The sequence below is a fragment of the Macaca thibetana genome, chromosome 5, assembly GCF_024542745.1.
Source record: "Macaca thibetana thibetana isolate TM-01 chromosome 5, ASM2454274v1, whole genome shotgun sequence".
Lineage (NCBI taxonomy): Eukaryota > Metazoa > Chordata > Mammalia > Primates > Cercopithecidae > Macaca > Macaca thibetana.
This window is the reverse complement of record NC_065582.1, coordinates 27,823,726-27,850,033: the sequence shown is the minus strand read 5'-3', so window position 1 is coordinate 27,850,033 and position 26,308 is coordinate 27,823,726. Positions and strand designations below refer to the sequence as shown.

At 34.9% G+C, this 26,308-nt stretch overlaps 1 protein-coding gene across 5 annotated transcripts in view; it reads right to left on the bottom strand.

Moving 5' to 3' along the window:
* The window catches only part of FSTL5 (follistatin like 5), an 811,548-nt gene that overhangs the window by 650,009 nt on the left and 135,231 nt on the right, over positions 1 to 26,308 (bottom strand). For 3 of the 5 annotated variants that reach the window (XM_050791292.1, XM_050791294.1, XM_050791296.1), the window contains exon 3: positions 19,665 to 19,698. In XM_050791292.1, coding sequence (XP_050647249.1) covers positions 19,665 to 19,698 — 34 coding nt within the window. The remainder of the gene's footprint in view (positions 1 to 19,664; positions 19,699 to 26,308) is intronic. The other 2 variants (XM_050791293.1, XM_050791295.1) reach the window with 1 other exon arrangement.

Below are 26,308 nucleotides of genomic sequence, written 5' to 3'. Positions count from 1 at the left end.
GATTATGTTACAGTTAATTGGCCATTAAAGAATTTCCTGTGCCATGAGAGAATATGTCAGATAAATTTGTGGAACTGACACCATAAAAGAAAGCATAACAGGCCGGGCGGGGTGGCTCACGCCTGTAATCCCAGCACTTTGGGAGGCGAGGTGTGCGGATCATGAGGTCAGGAGATCGAGACCATCCTGCCTACCACGGTGAAACCCCGTCTCTACTAAAAATGCAAAAAATTAGCTGGGTGTGGTGGCGGGCACCTGTGGTCCCAGCTACTTGGGAGGCTGAGGCAGGAGAATGGCGTGAACCCAGGAGGCGGAGCTTGCAGTGAGCAGAGATTGGGCCACTGCACTCCAGCCTGGGTGACAGAGCGAGACTTCATCTCAAAAAAAAAAAAAAAAAAGAAAGAAAGAAAGCATAACAAAAAAGGGATATGACAGAATATGGCAGCTGGGCTGATGGTAGACTGAGTCCATGCCATGGTTCTCCTGGGTGAGATTATCTACGTCAAGAAAGTGAAGGTGAACATCATTTGTTTGAATGGATGCCTTTGACAGGTTCAGAACACATTGACTCTAAAATCTTTTTTTTTAAGTCTAGATAAAAATATAAGATGGTTAAGGGAAGCAAGGCATTTAGATACAGAAAATAGCTATCTTTTTACATAGGAGAGAAGAGACTAACTTTATAAACAGGTTACTAAAGGCTTTAAAAAAAAGAAGAAGAAGAAGGAAAGTAGGAAAGTAAGATAAGTTCCTTTCCATTATTGCATTGAAAACAGCAGCTAGAAATGCTACTCAAGGTTGAAACATTCAAAATTTGAGGAGAGATAGTGGCTTGAAAAACCCACGGCAGATCGATAGCCCTCACTATGTTCCTAGTGCAAACTTTCAGAAGTATCAATGGCTCGATAAATTTAGAAATCTTCTCGGAGTGATTTTACAATCAAAAATGTCATAAAACTTTCCCACAGAGGTAGAACTTACAGACATGAACAAGTGCCCCACGATAAGGCAGTATAATGAGCTACTCTGGCAAGGGGCTATAAATGTTAGTCCACATGAAGGAAGAGAGGCTGGGTCACTGAAGAGTCATATGCATTGCAACATTAGTGTAGCAGAAACACAGAACTCAAGAAAAAAGGGAAGTGGGATGGATTCCGTTTCACTTATCATTCCAGATCTGCTTACTTGGTTTGATTCCTGACTGTATGACTCAAATCACAACTGAGCTGTTACTTCAGTCATGGAGCCAAATCAAAAAGTTTCCATCGTTTTCAAAATAGTTTCTGGAATATGCACTTCTTCTCCGATATTCATGAGTATGCCCCAGTAACATGTCACACCACATGTCACACCACGTGTCATGCCACACCACACACTGCCCACTAAAGCACAGATATAACTTAGCCTGAACCCAGACACAACCTTGTGGTGTGGGAAAGTTAGTACCTGTATTGCAAGTTTTGACTAATGGAGTATCGGGGTGGTGGATAAATTCAATTTAATTCTTCTCCCTTCCTTATGATGGATAAACTATTTGCTGACCAAGTAGCTTCAGACAGTTTTGTTAAAAATGTCCTATGAAAGCAAATAACTAACTAGTCGCAAACTGTGAGGGCCAGGTTGGTAAAGCACTGCATCTATGGCTCTTCAACTTTCTCCTCCTTTCTACTTTTTTCTTTACTCTTCAATCTCTGTGTTTGTACTTGCCATAAAATAGCACGTAAGCTTTTCCAAAGTCTCTGGTTTTAAGGAAAGTTCAGTTGAGACAGGAGATTAAAAGGAGTTTCATATGCTGGATGAGAAGGAAAACTACATAAAGAAAGATTTGGCAAGGCTGTTTTTCACTCTACTTTCTTCAATTTCAAAATAAAGTACTCAGGTTTCACTAGCCACTCTCTGAGAAAGGAGGGAATGTTCATTAGATACTACTTTTTTCACAGATACAGTAAATAGCCTGCCATAATTAACCTCTTGTTGGGAGTCTTCTGATCGACTTACTCTCAAAGCTCATGAATTTGGGTAACTGGCATCCACCTACAGGCATCCTAAAGTGTCTGAAATAAAGTATATTCTCATTCTCTAGCCTTATTTACTCAGATAGCACTGAGTTTCTGTTATGGTTTTGGTCAAAACTAAATTCTGGGTTCTAAAAGCATACTTTTGAGTGGAATAACTTTGTCTAGGTTTTGGAAATAAGCTTCTTTTCAAAACTTTCTTGATAAGAATAGACTGATAATCTTTGGATTCTCTGAAAAAGAGGCACACAAAATTTGGTACTGAAGTAATTCAAATTGTAAGGTTGTAAGAGAATCACATCAACCCTATGGAAAACAGCTGGCTGGGCTGCAGTTGCTGAAGGAAGCAACATTGCAACCAGGCTCTGATATTCCCTAGGGCTCATTCTGAGCAGGATAAGAAATGGAGAAAATTTGATTTTCTTTGGACTTAAAGGTGTTTGATAATGGATTTTTTTTTTTTTTTTTTTTTTTTTTAGTTTTAATTCCTTTGAACTTTAGTGACTTTAGATTTTAACTTACGTGGGGATTTAGTCTTCTTATTAAATTTCTGTAATGGCTTCCCCAGGCTTCAAATAAGAATGAGTTTCCTAATTACATTTGGAGTATCTCCATGTTCCTGGCATTTTTGAGCATCTTTATCATGTTATACTGCATCAGTATAGAACTTTGGATGAATTACCGTTCACAACATGACTGGGCATAATTTGGGAAGTCAAAGAAAATTAGAATAGATTTTCAAATTTGGAGGCAGTAGTCTTAGAGTTAAAGCTATCTTTTTTTCTGACCCATTTCAGCATCTTTGGAGACACACGTCCACACTAACCATCAGCATATCTGTAGTCTTGATTGAAAAGGATTTGTAAATTTACGAAGTCCTACAACTGTCTTGATAAATTCCAAGGAGGTTGATCACACTGAAGATTAAATATAGGCTTAATAATTTAGTTAAATGTTTTAAAAGTAAAGTTTTAAAAAATATGGATAAAGATCGTAGACATTCCCTCTGCACTTATTCTCCGTAATTTTCTCTTAGAGTCAGTCTTTGCAAGTACCCCCATGGTTATCCTGTGCGGGTTTGTCCTGCTGTAATTATGATCGTCGGACCTGCGGTGTGCAGACCACATAACAGATGGGCTGAATGCTATCATCATGTAGATTATCTGCCAGCATGTTCTCAGAATAACCAGAGAAAAGCCAAATTCTTTACCACATCTCTACCTAAGTTTGTTTTTCCAGATAAATTACTTGACTAATACAAGCCCCTAAAATAAAATGCATTGTTCTCTGACAAACTGGTTCTTGATATTTCTATTATATCACACTAAAATTATTATAAATGTTATCTGGTACCTATGAGATGATCATATAAGGAGGAAGATGTGTTAAATTTACAACAGAAAGTATTATGATTCAGTACAGGGTTTCCATTGCCATTTTGAAGAGTAGTTTAAAGCAGGCTAATTTTCAAACAACAATGCAGAATATTCAACTGGAAGGCATATCATTTTCTGGCTTTCATGTTGTTTGTTTATTTTCATACTTTCAGCAGACCACTAAGCAAATTAAAATCAGAGGAGAATGGGGTCAGCAGAATATTAAAATACGTTTGAGAATAAGACCACAAAATGGATGGCACTTTCTCCTAATATATAAAGGTTTGATAACAAGTTCATCACACTCAAGATTTTCAGCATGTAGTTTTATCTCGTGTAAGCCATGGTTCTTCCAGAGTCCCTTATTTAAACTTCCCTATATGCAAATTTCCCGACTCCTTTTACCTTTCTTAGATCATATTGTCCAACTCATTTTACCTTCTAATGCATTGCTGCCCGGGATTATGCTGTGGCTTCCTGTCTTGAGCCCCTTGCTTTGCTAGAACCACTCCAACCCAACTTTGTCTGTTCCCCTCCTTGCAAAGAAAGCAGTTCATGGGGCTAAGTCCAGTTCTGTGAGTTGCCCTCCTCTGGGTCTTGTTCAATGCAATTAGACCCCCGACTTCCCTAACAAATAGCCCTGTGCCTGCTTCCATGTCCTACACAGGCCCCTTCTCAGATAATGCTTGTTTTTAATTTTCCTAGGGGGTAAATGGTAGAAAAGGTCATGTGCTTAGGAGTAAGAGAAGAGAAGTAGGGCAAACCAAGGTGTGTGGGCAGGTGGAGTGCTTTATTTGTACTCTTGGTTCAGGCCTCACCACTTTTAGAGTTGGGCCTGGTTAAAGAATGTATAAAACAAGATTATGTAAGTTAGCATACTTTACCCAAACAGCATAAGTTTTACAGTGTTAGAATATTGTTTTCCATTAAATTGTCAAAAACCCTATTGATACCTAATACTGTAGTTAATTGGTAATAACACTTTGAATTTTTAAATAATTATTTCCTTATTTTGCAGCATATTGTGTAAGAGTAACTATTTAATAATTACCAAATGCTTACTGGTAATATTAGTTTAGATTCTTTCTTCCTTCACCATTGTTGGCAATAAAGCCTACTTGTCATAACTTTTTTGTCTGCCTACATAATATTTGTGTTTTGTGTCCAATAGCTTTACATTTCTTTAATTAAAAAAAAAATCAGTGCCATCTGCTAACTCAGTATTTTTTCTCAAGTTCCAGAAAACTTGAGAAAACACTGTGCCCTAAATAAGACCCAAGTCAGTTCCTGCTCTTCTGGGACGCCACAGTTAATAGTTCTATATTAAAGGAGTTACATATTTTTCTATCTTGCATTTCAGACGCCACAGTTAATAGTTTTATATTAAAGGAGTTACATATTTTTCTATCTTGCATTTCAGTCTAGACAGATCTGTCTTCTTCATTCATTATCTCCATCAATTACATGCTGCATACATTTTAATTATAAACTTTGGAAACAATATTAGAAGTCTAAATTGTCCATATATTATTTATAGTATCACTGCAGTAACCAATCCACTGATAACTAACTACATTATCCTAATAAAATACTTAATGTCATGTTGCAGGATCTGTAGCCCTTTGATAATATTATTCATGTTATTTGGGACTATACGTTTGACTTTGTCAGTCATCTATAAGAAATATTTTTTCTCCCTGCATCTGAAATGTGGTAGTTTGTGTGATACGGCACACATTTTTTCCTCAATTGAGGGAAATGAAGCTTTGGTAATACATGTGTAATTCCTAAAGCTGCTTAAGAAATAAAAATAGTTTGCACTAATCACAATATATGTATGCTACCTAATAAAACTCTAGCTAATCATATGATCTAGATACCAACTCATTTTTCAATTCATTATGAAAACGTGTACTTCCAGATTTGCAACCTCAATTCTTGAAATGTTATAGATGACAGCAAATGTAAAAAGTTAACATTAGTCTATGCTACATTGTTTTTCTGGATTATACCCTATAAAAAATGAATGAGAGAATATATTTGCTACTATTTATGCATAGAACATAGTAGAATGTAATTAATTTTGATTAAAAAATGTATCACATTTCTACTTAGAAATATCCTGTATAATTCATGGTGTGTTGTATTAAATACTTTCCTTTGATTGTATAATGGCATTTTGTACTTAAACACATCTTACTCCTTCACTCAGCAGTTACTCACAAATATATTCTCAATATCTTTTATGAAGCAGACACATGTCAGAGTGTTTATAAAGATACAAAAGTGGATTTCTTGGTTTTAGCCATTAAATAAACTGGTTCTCTCTCTTTCTCTCTCTCTCTTTCTCTCTCTGTGTGTGTGTGTGTGTGTGTGTGTGTGTGTGTTATGATATGCTTTTCAAAAGATGGAAAGTAAATTAATTTTATATATTTACAAATAGAAGCATATATAAGTATATATGCATTTATTTTTATATTTTATTTTTATAAAACTTTAGAGACATTGTGAATTTAATATGAATGTATACATATAAATTTACATATAAATGAAAGATAGATATTCACAAACTGCAATTCAATTTAGACTTAACAAGCATCTACTGAGTACCTACAAGATTCCAGGTAATATGCTAAATAATGTCTCATATATTATTACATTCATTATCTTATTTGAGCCTCACAAAAACATTTCCAAAAAATCTTCAAATTATAAATGAGAAAGTTTATAGCAAATGAAAAAATATATGATTATCCATTTGAATAAATGACACTGCACTTTCATGCCTTGATTAACCAGGGTCATGGGACACAGGCCCCACGGATAAATTTATGCTATGGACAAAATTTAAATACTTAAGTTGTTGAACAAAATGGATTCAAGGTAAGTCTGTTCGGTGACAGTTAACCTCAATATTTAAAAAAATAGATAATTAGTTTAATGTTACAAATGATATCCATTATGAAAGGTATTCATGTCCTTGCTACAGATACCTGTCTGCTACCATTCATGGAAACTCACAGCTATTTAATGATTCCCTAATAGTTATTTAATGATTCCCTCAGTCTTAGTTCACATATTAAGATACTCAATAAATTACAATAGTATTTAAGTTAGCAATTATTAAGTATTAACTATGAAACAAAAACTGCTTCAAATACTTCTGTAGACAATCATAGTTAACCCTCACCATAGCTTCAATAGATGGGGACTAATGTTTGGCTCTCAATTAGAGAAGAGAAAATGGAGTCTTAGACTAATCAGGTATCTTGCCTGTAGTCACATGGCTACAGAATGTCAAAGCCAAGTTGGCCATTTGACTACTCATCACATAGCAGAATTATTTGACTCTATTTAACCAGGCAGATGAAAATTAAGTAACCTCTCATTTAACTAAAAGAAAAAAAAACAGAAAAAAGTTACATATTTTTAATTAAAAGAAAAAACAGAAAACAACAAAAACAAGCAAAGCATTTCAAATATTAATGATTTTTCAGCAAATATCGTGTGCCTTGTGCTGATTGAACCAAATAATTATTGCATTATTAGCCACCTCATGAAAGGTCCTTTCATGTCTTAATTTTACTTTTTAAATTTTTTAAATTGCTATAAAGGTGAGTAAAATTAATCTTTTGTTTGTTTAAGTCAAATAGCAATTTTATTGCTTGTATTGTAGAAAAAGTTTAAGTCCGTCTCCCATTTTATATTATGCAAGCTGTTTACATTTTTATTTGTTGTGATGAATACATTTTTCAATTGAATTCTGGCATCTAAATTATTAACCTACTTATTCAAATGTTGAGAAGACAAAACTTCCCATATTGCAATGGATACGATATAGTCTACATTAGCTACTACTAGGCAACTGCAAATAAACATATTTTTATATATAGGTATATCTCAAAATAGAAAGATTTAAATGTATTGCATTGAAATAGGATTCATAGGGATAATTTCAAGAGTGGCAATCTCAAGTAAACACAGTACAGTTAATTACACTTAGCTCCAAGCGTTTATTAACAGCATAATCTTGGCCAAGTATTTAATCTCCAAGACTCATTTGTCTTATATGTAAAATTATCCCTCCTTCCCAGAGATATTTTTCAAGATTTAATAAGATGAAGAAATAAACAATAGGTTTGTGAAACATGGTAAGAGATTTATAAATATTAGCTCTCCTTTAAAGTCTTCATAAAACACACAATGGAAACATAAATACACACACAGGTAAATCATAACCAATGGAATACTACCCAGCCTTAGTATGAAAGAATGAAATCATGTCTTCTACAGCAACATGGATGGAATTGGAGGCCATTACCTCAAGGGAAACAACTTAGAAACAGAAAGTCAAATGCAGCATGTTCTCACTTAAAGTGGGAGCTAAATAATGTGTACACATGGACATAGAGTGTGAAATAATAGACATTGGAGATTTTGAAAGGTAGGAGGTTTCTGGGTAAGAGATAAGAAGGTACGTCTGGCCACGATGGCTCACACCTGTAATCCCAGCACTTTCGGAGGCCGAGGAAGGTGGATCATGAGGTCATGAATTCGAGACCAGCTTGGCCAACATGGTGAAACTCCTGTTTCTCCTAAAAAATACAAAAATTAGCTGGGTGTGGTGGCGGGTGCCTGTAATCCCAGCTACTTGGGAAGCTGAGGCAGGAGAATTGTTGGAACCTGGGAGGCAGAGGTTGCAGTGAGCCAAGACTGCACCACTACACTCCAGCCTGGGTGACAGAGCAATACTCTGTCTCAGAGGAAAAAAAAAGTTACTTAATGGGTACAATGTAGACTATTTAGATTAATGGCTATTCCAAAAACTCAGATTTCATCACTATGCAATATATTCATCTAACAAAACAGCATTTCTGCCTTTTACATGTAAACAAGTAATTAAAAAAACACATCATAACTTCATATTATAATTGTATTAATTACATGTTATTTCCATAATATATTAAACATGATATCTCATATAATCTATAAGATTGCATTTCATATATTAATATTTTATATTCACACTGTATATAATTTACATATAACCTCCATACCAAGAGTTTTAAAGAAACTTAAAACACAATTTATTAAAAATTATAATAGAAAATAATGTTCTACCCTGTCCATTAAAGGATAGCAATTTGTATGGCAAATTAGAAAGATTGCCATATAAAGAAAGAAAAAACTTAATGATATCTTCTAGGGTAAACCATAAGTTAGGCTCCTTTGTGTTCTAAGTCTATCCCATTAAAGTCATTGCTGCTTCATATCCCTGGGAGAATAAAATGTTTACAAACTCCAAATAGGGCCAACAGGCGACATAGAGCCCTTTCCCTTTATGAATTCATGCAAATTACATCATGACAATTATGACTTAATCTCCATGATTCTAAACCACTGGAAAGAGTTTTAGGGACAAGATTAAGAGGCAGATGGAATTGGAGGTCATATCTTAAGTGAAATAAGCCAAGCAAAGAAAGTCAAATATCACATATTCTCACTCTTAAGTAGAGCTAAAAAATGTGTACACATGGACGTAGAGAATAGAATGATTGGCGGGTAATGAAGACTCGAAAGGGTTAGAAGATGGGAGGAGGGGTATGATGAGAAATTAGTTAATGGGCACAATTTACATTATCTGAGTGGTGGGTACCCTAAAAGCCCCAACTTGGCCACTATGAAATCTGTGCCTGTAACAAAACTACACGTGTATCCCCATACATTTGTACTTTTTTTTTTTTTTTTAAAGAGACCTCTCATGTTCTCAGGATTTACAAGAAAAGCTACCTGATCTTTTTAGGTGATTTGAGTTGCTTTCTGGAAAACATTAACTCTCATATGGTATGCTAAGATTTCCTAGGACCTGCAATCTAAGACTTAGGAAGAAAGAATTTTTAAATTTTGTTCAGTAGTGTATCTCCAGTGCCCAAAACAATGGCATGTAGTTGGTGTTCAACACCTAAGTCTGAATAAGTGACTGCTTGAAGCATTACTGCATCTAAGTTAAAAACTTCCTAGAGTTATGCTTGCAAGCTAGATTGCACCCTCTGGTTTTATATGTGCCTAAACCATACATATGTTTCCTCTACCCTTTGGGCTTAACATCTTGTACCTCCTGATTGTCATTGCCTGCATCAGCCTTGCAGATGAGTTTGCTTCCCAGAATCTTCCCAAAAGAACAAGGTATTATCAATGTCTGATCATACCTTGGTACTTTATATTTCCATACCAGATCCTTAGTTGTTCTTAGTTCTAGAATGAACTGATACATTGATCAAAGATCTTTGTGCCAGACTACAGAATCTGCACTACATAATTTAAGTAAAAGAGATTTATTAAGGGTTGTAGAAAATAGCTGATAGGGTTGAAAAAAAGGTTTGTGGAGTGAGCTGTTAGAAACAGTTTTTAAAGGTCCATCATAGAACTGGGACATGAAAGGATTTGCTACCTCTGCATCATCAGAATTAACCATAGAGGAAGACTTTTCCCTACCTGCTGGCTTCGGGCTTCAGAGCCACACGGCCCTTGCCATTATCTGTGAAAGGAAAATGGGTATCCCACAAAAATGGGCTGGCCTTTCAGTAAGTCATTCCATAAAAGGCCCTGCTTGCATGAATCTGATAGGAGAAACGTCAAGCAAATCTAGAAGGCTAACTGCAAAGGGATCTGGGAAATGTAGCTTTTGATATACTAGACCCCGTAAAAAAGTCTATAAAAAGGAAAGCATGCCATTTGGTGTTTGAAATGGTTATTAAGTGAACCATTTCACAGAATCCACCACAGAGCATATGCAAACTTTATTTAAAAAAGGATATTCACTAACACTTCTAAAGCAATACTGGAAGTTTTTCACAAATACACTTGCATATGTAAAAATATTCCGAATTCACATATACCAAAATGGTAACAATTGTCATTTTTAGATGATACATAGATCATCAATATTTACCTTCTTGTGAATATATACAATTCTTCTGAGGGTTATATAAAGTAACACAGAACTTGAAAAGCACTTGGCAGAGGACCTGACAGAAATTTTATCTTTACTTTTTATTTCCCTGGCACCTAACACTGTTTCTAATATTTAAATTAACACATATTTGTTTAAATAACCTTCATTATCTGCTGCAGCTGAGCTTACCATTATCTTTTTTTTTTTTTTCCTGAATTCTTCTGGCAAGCTAACATTACCACAAAATTTGGGGCACACAGCAGTTGTTTCTAAATGTAGTAGTATTTAACTACAAACAATAGTTTAAGTTATTAAGTTTGTTTCTTGTTTTTTTTTTAAGAATTTCAGATAAATTCCTTTATTTATTTATTCATTTATTTATTTTAGAGACAGGGTCACATTCTGTTACCCAGCCTAGAATGTAGTGGCATGATCATAGTTACTGCAGCCTTGAACTCATGGGATCAAGGGATCTCCAACCTCAGCCTCCAGAGGGGCTAAACTACACACGTGCCACCATGTTAGGCTAATTCTTTTATTTATTTTGATTTTTTTAGAGGCAGGGTCTCACTACGCTTTTCAGGCTGGTGTTGAACTCCTGACCTCAAGCAATCCTCCAGCCTCCCAAAACACTGGGATTACAAGCATGAGCCACTGCAACTTGGCCCTAAATTTAAATATATGCCATTATTATAACATCAAATTCGTACTCTGAGAGAATAATGCTTTACTTCCCCCCAAATAAGGAAAGCATCTTTTATATATATTTATGGTCAAAGTACTATCTACTGTATTTTTTTCATTATGGTGCTCCATGCATCATGGGAAAAACAAGGTAAGTATAGTGTTAGTCTAAAAATAAGTATCCTCTAGACAACTAGAGGATACTAAATATCAGTAGGTCAGGTATCTTCAAGTTTGGAAAATAAGTGAATTATAACTTAAAATTTTGTAAAATAATGGTTCGACATAGAAGTCAACACTTCTTGATCTCTAATTTTAACATTATATGAAATTGAGGCTTTCGATATATATGTTTCTACCATGGATGTACTTAAAACACGATTTTTTGCATTTTACTCAAAAGGGTTATGTAGTTAACTTCATTTAATACTTCAAACAGCACTTTGTGGCATATTATATTTATATTACAGGTTAGAAAGGGAGATTAAGAAATCTTAAGTGGGGGATAAATAATTGAGCCTAGTATTCAGAGTCTGAATTCTGGGATAAAGGATTACATAGAAATTTTTCAATAGTACAGAGCATATTCGAGCAGAATTTCCATTCAAGTGTCCTATGGATAATGATTCCATGCCCCAATAATTTAAGAAGCAATGACATAAATTTTAGTAGAATGACATTATTACTATCTAAGTAATTCAAAAAAGTTATTACCCATATAATGAGCTGCAGCTGTGAAATATATCTTATAATTATTTAAGAGAGATATTATTTGATTTTGGAATAATAGGTAAAACTCTAAATAGTGTATCATATTTAAACAACAAAAAAACCCATCTATCTACTTAGTATCATAGAAGTCATTGGGTATAATACCACTTACAGAATTGCAAACCTTTTTATATGAAATTTTTATATTAATAATTCTAAAATATATTTCAAATAACATAAAAATACTTAAAATGCACTTAACTAAATGCTAGGTTCTTAGGTAAGAAAGATGAAATACATATTCTAAAAACTCCAAGCAAATATGCTCTCTTTAATAAAGCCAAATTTCATGTTTATAGTTCCTGGACAAACAAAGCAAAAAAGGAAATGTGATAGATTGTATAATTTGTATTGACAAATGAAACAGGGATTTTCGTAAGAAAAAAAGGCAATATTCATATGAACATTTCAAGAGCTGCTCTTTCATTAAAGGCCAACCATTCTAGGTAAGTGAAGTTATTCCTTCAAGCTAAATAAATTAAGCCATCAAACACATTTTGGTTAATATTACTTGATATTCTTGAAACATGACACTCAACTATTTCAGGAGACAGCTTATGTTTTTTTGTTTGTTTGTTTGTTTGTTTTTTCTGAGACAGAGTTTTCCTCTTGTCACCCAAGCTGGAGTGCAGTGGCACAATCTTGGCCACTGCAACCTACTTCTCCCGGGTTCAAGCAATTCTACTGCCTCAGCCTCCTGAGTAGCTGGAATTGCAGGCGCCCACCACCACCCCTGGCTAATTTTTGTGTTTTTAGTAGAGACGGAGTTTCACCATGTTCACTAGGCTGTTAGGAAACTCCTGACTTCAAGTGATCCACCCGCTTTGGCTTCCCAAAGTGCTGGAATAACAGGCGTGAGCTTATATGTACTTCTTTTTACGAAACTTGCACTAGAAAGCATTTAGCTCTCTGTTAAGTCTAGAATCAAGAAATCAAGAAATCTTGTTTTGGTGATTGAAAGAAAAGAACAATATTGAGATGTTAGTGTGTAGGTTAAGACAATACTGGATTATGCAAATAAAAGTTACTTAAGCTTCTGAATACCATTCATTTCATATCCAATGCAGATTTCAACAAATTCATTATTTATTATTAATACAAAAAAACCTAAATCAATTTATTCTGTGTTGTTTTCCCCAACATGGCTAATGTGTTGATATCTTTTTAACAGCACTGCCTTCTGGTGGGCAAAATGAGCTGCAAAATAAATGACTCTGAAACCCAGACAAGTGATCCATCGGATAAGAAAATGTATTGGTGGTAAACTTTTGAAAACTAGAGGATATATGCAAAATGGGGAGAGAAATATTATGTGGTTTGGCATAATATGAATTGAGCCCTTCTTAGAATAAACAAGAAACATGACCAGTTACTTTTTGAAAACTCTTCTGGTTGATGGAAACGGGATTATTAGCTAGAGAAGGATGTTCTTCTCCCTGCTTCCTGTGGCAGAAGGACATCCATCAATATCATTTTAAATTGTAACAATTTATTTCAATGAGTTTTTTAAAGGATGGAGAATAAATACTACCCTTATACTCAGAAAAAGCTACTACTTACATTGAGGTCTGTATTACAGGAAAGCAATTTAGAGAGGCATTTGATGGCATCATTTAGATTATTTATAGTGAATAAGTTAAAATTTACTTAATTTTCTTTCATAGAATTGGTTATTGTTTTATAGAATTGTTAATTTTGAATAGTCACTAATTATTCATTGTTTTATAGAATTGTTTATTAGAACTGAAATTATGCTTTTGAATGTTTTTCAAAGTAGCAATTATTATCTTATGTGCGTAATGGCTTTCAGAATTTGTACTCAGTGTTTTACTATTTCTATTTTGAAAACTTGCATTATCACAAAAACATAAATCTCACTCACATAAAGACATGACATTTTTTAAATAGTAAAGATCATAAATGGAACAGATGCCAGCTAATGACAATCAGAAAATATTTCAATGAGCTCATTATAATTGAGAATTACATTTTAATTGATTTATTAGTCAACAATTTGCATTCGTATTGTTAAGTCGAGTATAAAGTTAAGTATTTTGACATATTTTAGATTCTCTTATTGGTAATTAAAGAGTTGCCAATTAATCATCTACTATCAAGTTATGTGTATGTGACACTAATATTTTGCTGTGAGGTAACCAATACTTACTCATGAGAATGCATTCTACTCTCATTTACTTTTGAAAATTGATTTTTAATAAAATAAATCCGAGAAAATAGAATTTTTCTCATATAATGCAATTGCTATGGCATAAAAATTACAGTATAAACCATTTGTTGTCCTCACATTCTTTTACAACACTTAATTATTTTTTAAGAATTATTATTACAAGTCTACCATATATAAATTGTCTGACATTTGTTCAGCATTACTGCTTGCTAAAAACCAAGAAAATAAATCATGAATCCCTTGACTGATATTTTCAAGGAGTAAGTTTTCTTGTCTTTTAGGTACTTGAGGATTATAAGTATTGAGTATAATAGACAAAAATACTCAATTTTCATAAATTTTACAAGCAATGATTAACTCCAAAAATAACTTTCTGGACTAAATATTAACAAACATAACAATCGTAATAATGCATGTATTGGCCAGGTGTGGTGACTCATGCTTGTAATCCCAGCACTTTAGGAAACTGAGGAGGGCAGATCACCTGAGGTCAGGAGTTCAAGACCAGCCTGGCCAAAATGGCAAAACCCCGTCTCTACTAAAAATACAAAAATTAGCCAGGGGTGCTGGCATGCGTCTGTAATCCCAGCTACTCGGAAGACTGAGGCATGAGAATTGCTTGAACCCGGGAGGTGGAGTTTGCAGTGAGCCGAGATCTCACCGCTGCACTCCAGCCTGGGCAACAGAGTGAGGCTCTGTCTAAATAAATAAATAAATAAACAAACAAATAAAGCATGTACTGCAATTCACTAAAAATATAGTGACTAAGCATTTCATGAAATTGTAATAAACTCCATTTCAGGTATTACTTATGCTACTGGCTATATTGTATTTTATAAATATAAAGACATGCAATAATTATACAGAGTCTCATATAGGGCTAAAATACATGAATTACCATCTTTCAGTTTTACATGACATTTTAATCGGTCAATGTAATATAGCTAATGGCTTTCAATACTAAGAATCTGAAGGCCCATTTCTATCTATTCACCATTTCTGACTGGCTACCTCACCTTGAAGTAGTGACCAACCTCAGAAACTGTGAGATTAATCTACTAGAAAGAGCTCTGAATATTCAGGAATTCTAGATTTGGAGTTCCCTATTTCCATTCTCACAGCAACACCCCTCTGACTTGATTGATATAAATATATATCCCTGGATGCATTAGGTGATTTTCAGTGCTCTGAGGTGCCAATATACAATAAAGAAAATAAAGGAGAATCTGAACATATGGCTGCATAAAAATAAACTGAAAGTAATGTATATGTACGTAAGAGAGTGTGTGTGTGTGTGTGTGTGTATGTATGTGTGTGTGTATGTGTGTGTAGCTTGCAGGTGCCATAATACCTTTATTGTCTCAAATACACACTTTTAATTTGATTAGATATAGTCTTAGCATAATATTTTCCTGTGGTTTCATATACATAAGAACATTTGCTTTATAGGAAGAACAAGTGTGTGGCTTCCCCTTTTCATGTTCACTGATATATATGACATAATACTTGTCTCATTGAGCTTATGGAGGATTATAGAGTTTTGAAAGATAAATGTTTATAATAATACCATTGTTTAATGTCCTTTTAAAATTATAAGCCTTAGAATATCTTATATGTAAAGGACTTTTAATACCATGGGTATGTTGTGCTAATATTTACCAAAAAAGATGAATCATATCAAGGGAGGTTAAGTCATTTCTCAAAGATAAGTATTTAGTAAACAAACTGGCACAAGTCCTAGATACTTTCTTAGAACACTATTGTGACGTGTTTATCATCATCGATTTTTTTTCTTAAAGTTATGAAGCACTGAACAGTATTTATGTAAATTTGCAAGAGAGTCAATATTTATAACCACACGATTAAAGGAAAATAATACATAAATAATAAAATTCATGTCCATAAAATTTATAACAAAAAGTGTCACTAATAACAGTATGCTAAATTTACCTAATGTACAATTGGTAATTTGTTAAATAAACCATGATCTATTTTAGGAAAGAACAAAAATGGCAATATTGATCTAAATTATTTACCTTTTTATTTTTATTTTTTAAGAGAGAGAGTCTTGCTCTGTCACCCAGGCTGGAGTGCAGTGGCACGATCTCGGCTCACGGCAACCTGCTTCTGGCTTCAAGCTATTCTCCTGCGTTAGCCTCCTGATTATAGGCATGCACTATCATGCCTGGCTAATTTTTTTTTTTTTAGTAGAGATTGGTTTTCACTATGTTGGCCAGGCTGGTCTTCTGGTCTTGAACTCCTGACCTCAAGTGATCCACCCTCCTTGGTCTCCCAAAGTGCTGGAATTACAGGTGTGAGCCACTATGCCTGGTCTGAATTATATACTTTGGATATGATTTCTCAAAATTCTAGCATGTATGAATGCTAAGTCTTATTTAATAATATGTATTTGAAGATTAAAATGAGATGATATATGTAGAAAACTCAATACAATGTCTGAAATCTAATAGATATTTACAAAAATATAAGTATTAAAATATATTATATGGAAGTGCTCATTAGGGAAATAACTTTAGAGCTCAGTGTCTCTTAATTGCAAAGTCTTAACCAAAATATAACTGGAAATGAAAAAAAATCATACTTTATTTTTATCACTTCTGAATGCGTAAAGGCAAGAGTGTCCACTTGAAAAAAACAGGAGGAGATAATTTTGCAATAAAAGCAACCGAACTTTTTCGGTGGATGGACAGTCCAACATCCTTGTATTTACAGAGCAAGGGTAAGGCTGATACTGAGGAGCATGCAAGAGTGCAGTAGTACAGGCACTTTCCACAAAGGATGCTATCATTATGGTTGTCATAAATCTTTTATATTATTTTGAAAATTAAAAACTTTATTAAGTTGACAGACTCTGTAAGTTATTCGTAAACCAATAGTTACTTAAATCTCAAAGTCTATTACCATTTTCTCTGAGAACTCTAGAGACATGCTCTCAAATATAAGTGAATAAAGAAACCATAAATTTAAATACTTCCTAAAAATTATTAGGGGTGAACTAATTTATTGTGTTTCTTATTTTAGATGTGTTCCTCAAAGGAAAACATTGTCTAATAATAGTTATAAAATTCTCAAAGCATTTTAAGCACTAATGTACAATATTTAACATGTTTTATCTGTTGTATTACTGAAGAACACTTTACTAAATATGGCTGCCTGGTAGTTGATCCTTTCTTTCAAATCTGTAGGACTATCTCATTTTTCTGTTATAATCTTCAGTGCAATTTTATGGAAGGTTATCTTTAACAAACATTTTATATATTAATAAAAGTTCAGGGCACTGGTATCATTACATTGAGGTTGCTGTCATTAGCAGAAATAGGCACAGAATGCAGAAAATAAGACTTCTAGACATACTCCTCACAATGTAATAAATGTGTTTGAATAAATGAGGTTAACAATTAGTCAGGAACTTCAAAGAATTACTAGCTGATAATTGATTATTAATATCAAATGAGAACATAGCTCACATTTCAATAATTAGTAATCAATGAATATAAAATATTTGATTTTCAGAATTTTTGTCATCTGCCAATGAGTAAGCTATAGCTTTCATGGTTCGAAATGGGTTTTTATCTTTCAATATTAACATCTGAAAACATTTTTAAGAGGTCATTCTTAATTTCTAGTAAAATAACGTTTCAAGATGATTCCCATAAATAGTCAAGAAAAATGTAGTGCTATTCGAAGTAGAGACAAGCAACAAGTCCTCATGTGAACATGTATCTCTGATTTACTAGGGCCGGGAGCGGTGGCTCACGCCTGTAATCCCAGCACTTTAGGAAGCCGAGGCGAGAGGATTACAAGGTCAAGAGATCCAGACCATCCTGGCCAACACGGTGAAACTCTGTTTCTACTAAAAATACAAAAAAAATTAGCTGGGCGTGGTGGCAGGTCCCTGTAATCCCAGCTACTTGGGAGTTGAGGCAGGAGAATTCCTTGAGCCCAGGAGGCGGAGCTTGCAGTGAGCCAAGATCACACAACTGTACTCCAGCCTGGGCAACAGAGACTCTGTCTCAAAAAAAAAACAAAGTTAGTAGTCTAAAGCCACAATGTGTGTGAAATTTCTGAAGCATGTGCTAGCTACTAATAGTGAAAGGAGTGACAAACATCATCTTGAAATTGTTATTGCATTATAAAAGAAAACATGTTCCTAGAGAGTAGTTGGAAAAACGTAATTTCTACTACTTCAGATGATATGATTTATATAGCCCAAGGCAATAAATTATCAAGAAGAAAGTTACAGTACACTTATTTTACTATAAAAGCATACAAATATGATTTAAGATAAACCTGAAACCCTGAAACCCTTCATAAGAAGGAAGATGCGTACTCAGTAAACTTAAAATGCATGCATCATTTAAATGCACATCATACAGCACATCTTGAAGTAAAAATTCCCCTTTGCAACACAAAAGTATAAAACTTGGAGTTAATATGAGTGCTTGGAGGATAAATAAGTGTAATAATTTCACATATAAAATAACAAACAATACTTCAGTTTGCTGAAAATGCACACAAATAGTTTGGGAATCCCTGGAAGAACAGTCTTACATAATTCATTTGAACAAAATATATCTTGCAAAATTATTTAAAAATACAAAAGCATGTGTTTTTTATTCTTCAGCAATATAGACACACAGATGACCCAACATGGAAAAAAATACGTTGTAAAAGTCAGTCAGTTGTGGGGAAATGTGCAGAGAGGATTTTATTTGGACTTGTTATAAATAAGCAAGATTGTATTGACAATCTAGAGAGCCTCTGAAGTGTAACTACCCTTTCAGCATTTCAGAAGACCATGTAAGCTTAGTAACTACTTCATGTTCATTTTTAAATTTTTGTAGAACATTGAAAAAGGTAAAAACAGTAAACGTATCTTTCTATTCAAAAAGGAGGGAAAAAAACTGGACAACTGTGCTTCACTCCTTAGACAGGCTTGGGGTTGGGATGCCTTTGGGAAGGGAAAGGTGAGCAACGAAGCCCAAAATGTAGACTAAGAAGAGCCAACACGTGAATGGAGACGCCAGAGGGAACAACCTAAGAAAAGTCTGTGATGTGCCATCATTATGATCAGCAGAAGCACAAGTTAATGGAAGCCTTTTATTGCAGGATGACAATCTACATAGACTAATTTATTATCTCGATTAGTAAACTTCAAAATTTAAGAATGTGACTATAGAGAAAAGAGTCTTCCAACATTAGAATAATGTGGCCTATTAGCATACTGGGAGCTATCGCCAACTTTTAATGCATAAATATGTTGTAGCCTTTTTGTAGAAAATTAACTAGATGGCAGTGACTACATAGTTGGGTCTCCATGAAACACATTTTGAGGAAGTCCATTTGCCAATACATAGAGGAGACACAACACCAACTTGTAGGAAAAATGGTTGGTGGAGTAGTTCAATCACTACAATATAGGGAATAAATAAAATAAAGTTGATGTTTTCAAGAGCACTGTATGAAGGTGGAAAACATCAAGAAAGAATACCCAAAATCCTCAAAAGGCTCAAAATGGCTGTAAAATCACACTGAATATTTTTAATTATCATTATTTTCTCATTTTTGACTTTTTATTCAAAGCAGCATCACATCTCTTTTTTCTTTCTTTTATGAGTTTATGTAATTGTTATCTTAAAGCAATCATTTCTTACCTTTGACTCTTGAACTTTCTTGATTTTTTTCCTGCTGGAAATAAAACAGAAAATAGGTCAAAATATGTAAGTAAATATGTGATCAACAGTTTCATATAAAGTTTCACTATAGGAGGATCAAAATGATTTTTGTACATATTCCCAGGAACATGATTCTCACCTTTAAAAATATGTACGTATAATTTTTTTGAGAGAGCATTTTGCTCTGTTGCCTAGACTGGAGTGCAATGACATGAACATGGTTCACTGAAGCCTTGACCTCCCAGGCTGGAGTGATCCTCCCACTGCAGCCTCCTAGGTAGCTGGGACTACAGACACATACCATTATTCTAGGCTAATTTCTTTTTTATTTTTTGTAGAGACGAGGCTTCCTTATTTTGCCCAGGGTGGTCTTGAACTCCTAGGCTCAAGCAATCCTCCTGCCTCAGCCTTTCAAAGTGCTAAGATTAGAGGGGTGAGCCCCTATACCCCATCTTACGTAAAATATTTTATTGGAGAAGTAATAACTCTTGGTGGGCATATAGTTCTCTAAGAAATCACTAAATTGCATGAATATGGATTTATAAATAAATAAGCAAATGGTTAATGAATAATAAATAATCATGCTTCTCAAATGCCTTAGGCCATTCCACTTAATCATAACAGATATTAAATAATACCTTCAGAATTTGCTTTCAATGGCTCTACATTAATCATAAATTGTTGGTGAAGGAATAAGTTTAGGCACAAACATAGGGGAGAATTTTACTAAGAAAACACAAAAGACTTTTCAACTGTCTTTGCTTTAGTTTAACTTAGAATTGGACCCCATCTCACTTCTTTAAGGCTAAAGTTGACAACAATTCTATTATTTATTCAAAAGCTGCTCCAGTCAAACTTGTCTTTCAGTTTGACATTCTCCTTATTAGTTACCAAGCAACCCCAAAAGAATTAGCTTGCTTTCAACTTTTAAAGTGGATATTGTGCACTAACTTCTCAATTAATATGCAAACACAGTTTACTCTGTCTAAAAGTTTCAGGGTCTCACACTGAAAATAACTTTGAAATATGTTTCTAAGAAAAAAATGACAATGACATATAAACTGAACTGCAGAACTGTATGAATGCCAATACATTTTGGCAAAAGAGTAAGAAAATATAAAGAACTGATTTTGTTGCAAACATTAATCCAAGATTTAGAATTTGAGAATAAAATGCATAATGACAAATGTGTATTTGTTGAATCAGCTAACCTAGTGATATAATTCTGTTAGGCTTTAAAACTTGGTGTTTTAATTCTCTCATCCGAACTCACCCAACCTCTGTGTTTGAATTCTATTTAGCTCTTTATTGTTTAATTTAGAGTATCTGTTGGTCACTTAAACTAAAATTTAAATGTGCATTACTTGTATTAAAAATACTAATATAATTAGTTTTTATAATTATGTAACTAGCAGGCTTAAGTTTTCCGAAAGAACATTTGTTTTTTTTTTATTATTATTATTATTATTATTATTATTATACTTTAAGTTCTAGGGTACATGTGCATAACGTGCAGGTTTGTTACATATGTATACTTGTGCCATGTTGGTGTACTGTACCCATCAACTCGTCAGCACCCATCAACTCGTCATTTACATCAGGTATAACTCACAATGCAATCTCTCCGCCCTCCCCCCTCCCCATGATAGGCCCCGGTGTGTGATGTTCCCCTTCCCGAATCCAAGTGATCTCATTGTTCAGTTCCCACCTATGAGTGAGAACATGCGGTGTTTGGTTTTCTGTTCTTGTGATAGTTTGCTAAGAATGATGGTTTCTAGCTGCATCCATGTCTCTACAAAGGACACAAACTCATCCTTTTTTATGGCTGCATAGTATTCCATGGTGTATATGTGCCACATTTCTTAATCCAGTCTGTCACTGATGGACATTTAGGTTGATTCCAAGTCTTTGCTATTGTGAATAGTGTCGCAATAAATATACGTGTGCATGTGTCTTTATAGCAGCATGATTTATAATCCTTTGGGTATCTCCCCAGTAATGGGATGGCTGGGTCATATGGTACATCTAGTTCTAGATCTTTGAGGAATCGCCATACTGTTTTCCATAATGGTTGAACTAGTTTACAATCCCACCAACAGTGTAAAAGTGTTCCTATTTCTCCACATCCTCTCCAGCACCTGTTGTTTCCTGACTTTTTAATGATCGCCATTCTAACTGATGTGAGATGGTATCTCATTGTGGTTTTCATTTGCATTTCTCTGATGGTCAGTGATGATGAGCATTTTTTCATGTGTCTGTTGGCTGTATGAACGTCTTCTTTTGAGAAATGTCTGTTCATATCCTTTGCCCACTTTTTGATGGGGTTGTTTGTTTTTTTCTTGTAAATTTGTTTGAGTTCTTTGTAGGTTCTGGATATTAGCCCTTTGTCAGATGAGTAGATTGCAAAAATTTTCTCCCATTCTGTAGGCTGCCTGTTCACTCTGATGGTAGTTTCTTTTGCTGTGCAGAAGCTCTTTAGTTTAATGAGATCCCATTTGTCAATTTTGGCTTTTGCTGCTGTTGCTTTTGGTGTTTTAGACATGAAGTCTTTGCCCGTGCCTATGTCCTGAATGGTACTACCTAAGTTTTCCTCTAGGATTTTTATGGTATTAGGTCTAACATTTAAGTCTCTAATCCATCTTGAATTAATTTTCGTATAAGGAGTAAGGAAAGGATCCAGTTTCAGCTTTCTACTTATGGCTAGCCAATTTTCCCAGCACCATTTATTAAATAGGGAATCCTTACCCCATTTCTTGTTTCTCTCAGGTTTGTCAAAGATCAGATGGCTGTAGATGTGTGGTATTATTTCTGAGGACTCTGTTCTGTTCCATTGGTCTATATCTCTGTTTTGGTACCAGTACCATGCTGTTTTGGTTACTGTAGCCTTGTAGTATAGTTTGAAGTCAGGTAGCGTGATGCCTCCAGCTTTGTTCTTTTGACTTAGGATTGTCTTGGAGATGCGGGCTCTTTTTTGGTTCCATATGAACTTTAAAGCAGTTTTTTCCAATTCTGTGAAGAAACTCATTGGTAGCTTGATGGGGATGGCATTGAATCTATAAATAACCTTGGGCAGTATGGCCATTTTCACGATATTGATTCTTCCTATCCATCAGCATGGTATGTTCTTCCATTTGTTTGTGTCCTCTTTTATTTCACTGAGCAGTGGTTTGTAGTTCTCCTTGAAGAGGTCCTTTACATCCCTTGTAAGTTGGATTCCTAGATATTTTATTCTCTTTGAAGCAATTGTGAATGGAAGTTCATTCATGATTTGGCTCTGTGTTTGTCTGTTACTGGTGTATAAGAATGCTTGTGATTTTTGCACATTAATTTTGTATCCTGAGACTTTGCTGAAGTTGCTTATCAGCTTAAGGAGATTTTGGGCTGAGACAATGGGGTTTTCTAAATATACAATCATGTCATCTACAAACGGGGACAATTTGACTTCTTCTTTTCCTAACTGAATACCCTTGATTTCTTTCTCTTGCCTGATTGCCCTAGCCAGAATTTCCAACATTATGTTGAATAGGAGTGGTGAGAGAGGGTATCCCTGTCTTGTGCCAGTTTTCAAAGGGAATTTTTCCAGTTTTTGCCCCTTCAGTATGATATTGGCTGTGGGTTTGTCATAAATAGCTCTTATTATTTTGAGGTACGTTCCATTAATACTGAATTTATTGAGCGTTTTTAGCATGATGGGCTGTTGAATTTTGTCAAAAGCCTTTTCTGCATCTATTGAGATAATCATGTAGTTTTTGTCTTTGGTTCTGTTTATATGCTGGATTATGTTTATTGATTTGCAAATGTTGAACCAGCCTTGCATCCCAGGGATGAAGCCCACTTGATCATGGTGGATAAGCTTTTTGATGTGCTCCTGAATCCGGTTTGCCAGTATTTTATTGAGGATTTTTGCATCGATGTTCATCAGGGATATTGGTCTAAAATTCTCTTTTTTTGTTGTGTCTCTGCCAGGCTTTGGTATCAGGATGATGTTGGTCTCATAAAATGAGTTAGGGAGGATTCCCTCTTTTTCTATTGATTGGAAGAGTTTCAGAAGGAATGGTACCAGCTCCTCCTTGTACCTCTGGTAGAATTCAGCTGTGAATCCATCTGGTCCTGGACTTTTTTTGGTTGGTAGGCTATTAATTATTGCCTCAATTTCAGAGCCTGCTATTGGTCTATTCAGGGATTCAACTTCTTCCTGGTTTAGTCTTGGAAGAGTGTAAGTGTCCAGGAAATTTTCCATTTCTTCTAGATTTTCTAGTTTATTTGTGTAGAGGTGTTTATAGTATTCTCTGATGGTAGTTCGTATTTCTGCGGGGTCGGTGGTGATATCCCCTTTATCTTTTTTTATTGCGTCTATTTGATTCTTCTCTCTTTTCTTCTTTATTAGTCTTGCTAGTGGTCTGTCAATTTTGTTGATCTTTTCAAAAAACCAACTCCTGGATTCATTGATTTTTTGAAGGGTTTTTTGTGTCTCTATCTCCTTCAGTTCTGCTCTGATCTTAGTTATTTCTTGCCTTCTGCTAGCTTTCAAATGCGTTTGCTCTTGCTTCTCTAGTTCTTTTAATTGCGATGTTAGAGTGTCAATTTTAGATCTTTCCTGCTTTCTCTTGTGGGCATTTAGTGCTATAAATTTCCCTCTACACACTGCTTTAAATGTGTCCCAGAGATTCTGGTATGTTGTATCTTTGTTCTCATTGGTTTCAAAGAACATCTTTATTTCTGCCTTCATTTTGTTATGTACCCAGTAGTCATTCAGGAGCAGGTTGTTCAGTTTCCATGTAGTTGAGCGGTTTTGATTGAGTTTCTTAGTCCTGAGTTCTAGTTTGATTGCACTGTGGTCTGAGAGACAGTTTGTTATAATTTCTGTTCTTGTACATTTGCTGAGGAGTGCTTTACTTCCAATTATGTGGTCAATTTTGGAATAAGTGCGATGCAGTACTGAGAAGAATGTATATTCTGTTGATTTGGGGTGGAGAGTTCTATAGATGTCTATTAGGTCTGCTTGCTGCAGAGATGAGTTCAATTCCTGGATATCCTTGTTGACTTTCTGTCTCGTTGATCTGTCTAATGTTGACAGTGGAGTGTTGAAGTCTCCCATTATTATTGTATGGGAGTCTAAGTCTCTTTGTAAGTCTCTAAGGACTTGCTTTATGAATCTGGGTGCTCCTGTATTGGGTGCATATATATTTAGGAGAGTTAGCTCTTCCTGTTGAATTAATCCCTTTATCATTATATAATGGCCTTCTTTGTCTCTTTTGATCTTTGATGGTTTAAAGTCTATTTTATCAGAGACTAGTATTGTAACCCCTGCTTTTTTTTGTTCTCCATTTGCTTGGTAAATCTTCCTCCATCCCTTTATTTTGAGCCTATGTATGTCTCTGCATGTGAGATGGGTCTCCTGAATACAGCAGACTGATTGGTCTTGACTCTTTATCCAGTTTGCCAGTCTGTGTCTTTTAATTGGAGCATTTAGTCCATTTACATTTAAGGTTAAGATTGTTATGTGTGAACTTGATCCTGCCATTATGATACTAGCTGGTTATTTTGCTTGTTAGTTGATGCAGTTTCTTCCTAGCCTCGATGGTCTTTACATTTTGGCTTGTTTATGCAATGGCTGGTACCGGTTGTTCCTTTCCATATTTAGTGCTTCCTTCAGGGTCTCTTGTAAGGCAGGCCTAGTGGTGACAAAATCTCTAAGCATTTGCTTATCTGTAAAGGATTTTATTTCTCCTTCACTTATGAAACTTAGTTTGGCTGGATATGAAATTCTGGGTTGAAAATTCTTTCTTTAAGAATGGCACATATACACCATGGAATACTATGCAGCCATAAAAAAGGATGAGTTTGAGTCCTTTGTAGGGACTTGGATGCAGCTGGAATCCATCATTCTTAGCAAACTATCACAAGAACAGAAAACCAAACACCGCATGTTCTCACTCATAGGTGGGAACTGAACAATGAGATCCCTTGGACTCAGGAAGGGAACATCACACACCGGGGCCTATCATGGGGAGGGGGGAGGGGGGAGGGATTGCACTGGGAGTTATACCTGATGTAAATGACGAGTTGATGGGTGCAGCACAGCAACATGGCACAAGTATACATATGTAACAAACCTGCACGTTATGCACATGTACCCTACAACTTAAAGTATAATAATAATAAATAAATTAAAAAAAAAAAAAAAAAAGAATGTTGAATATTGGCCCCCACTCTCTTCTGGCTTATAAAGTTTCTGCCGAGAGATCTGCTGTTAGTCTGATGGGCTTCCCTTTGTGGGTAACCCGACCTTTCTCTCTGGCTGCCCTTAAGATTTTTTCCTTCATTTCAACTTTGGTGAATCTGGCAATTATGTGTCTTGGAGTTGCTCTTCTCGAGGAGTATCTTTGTGGCGTTCTCTGTATTTCCTGGATTTGAATGTTGGCCTGCCCTACTAGGTTGGGGAAGTTCTCCTGGATGATATCCTGAAGAGTGTTTTCCAACTTGGTTCCATTTTCCCCCTCCATTTCAGGCACCCCAATCAGACGTAGATTTGGTCTTTTTACATAATCCCATACTTCTTGCAGGCTTTGTTCATTTCTTTTTCTTCTTTTTCGAAAGAACATTTGTTAATGAGAATCTCT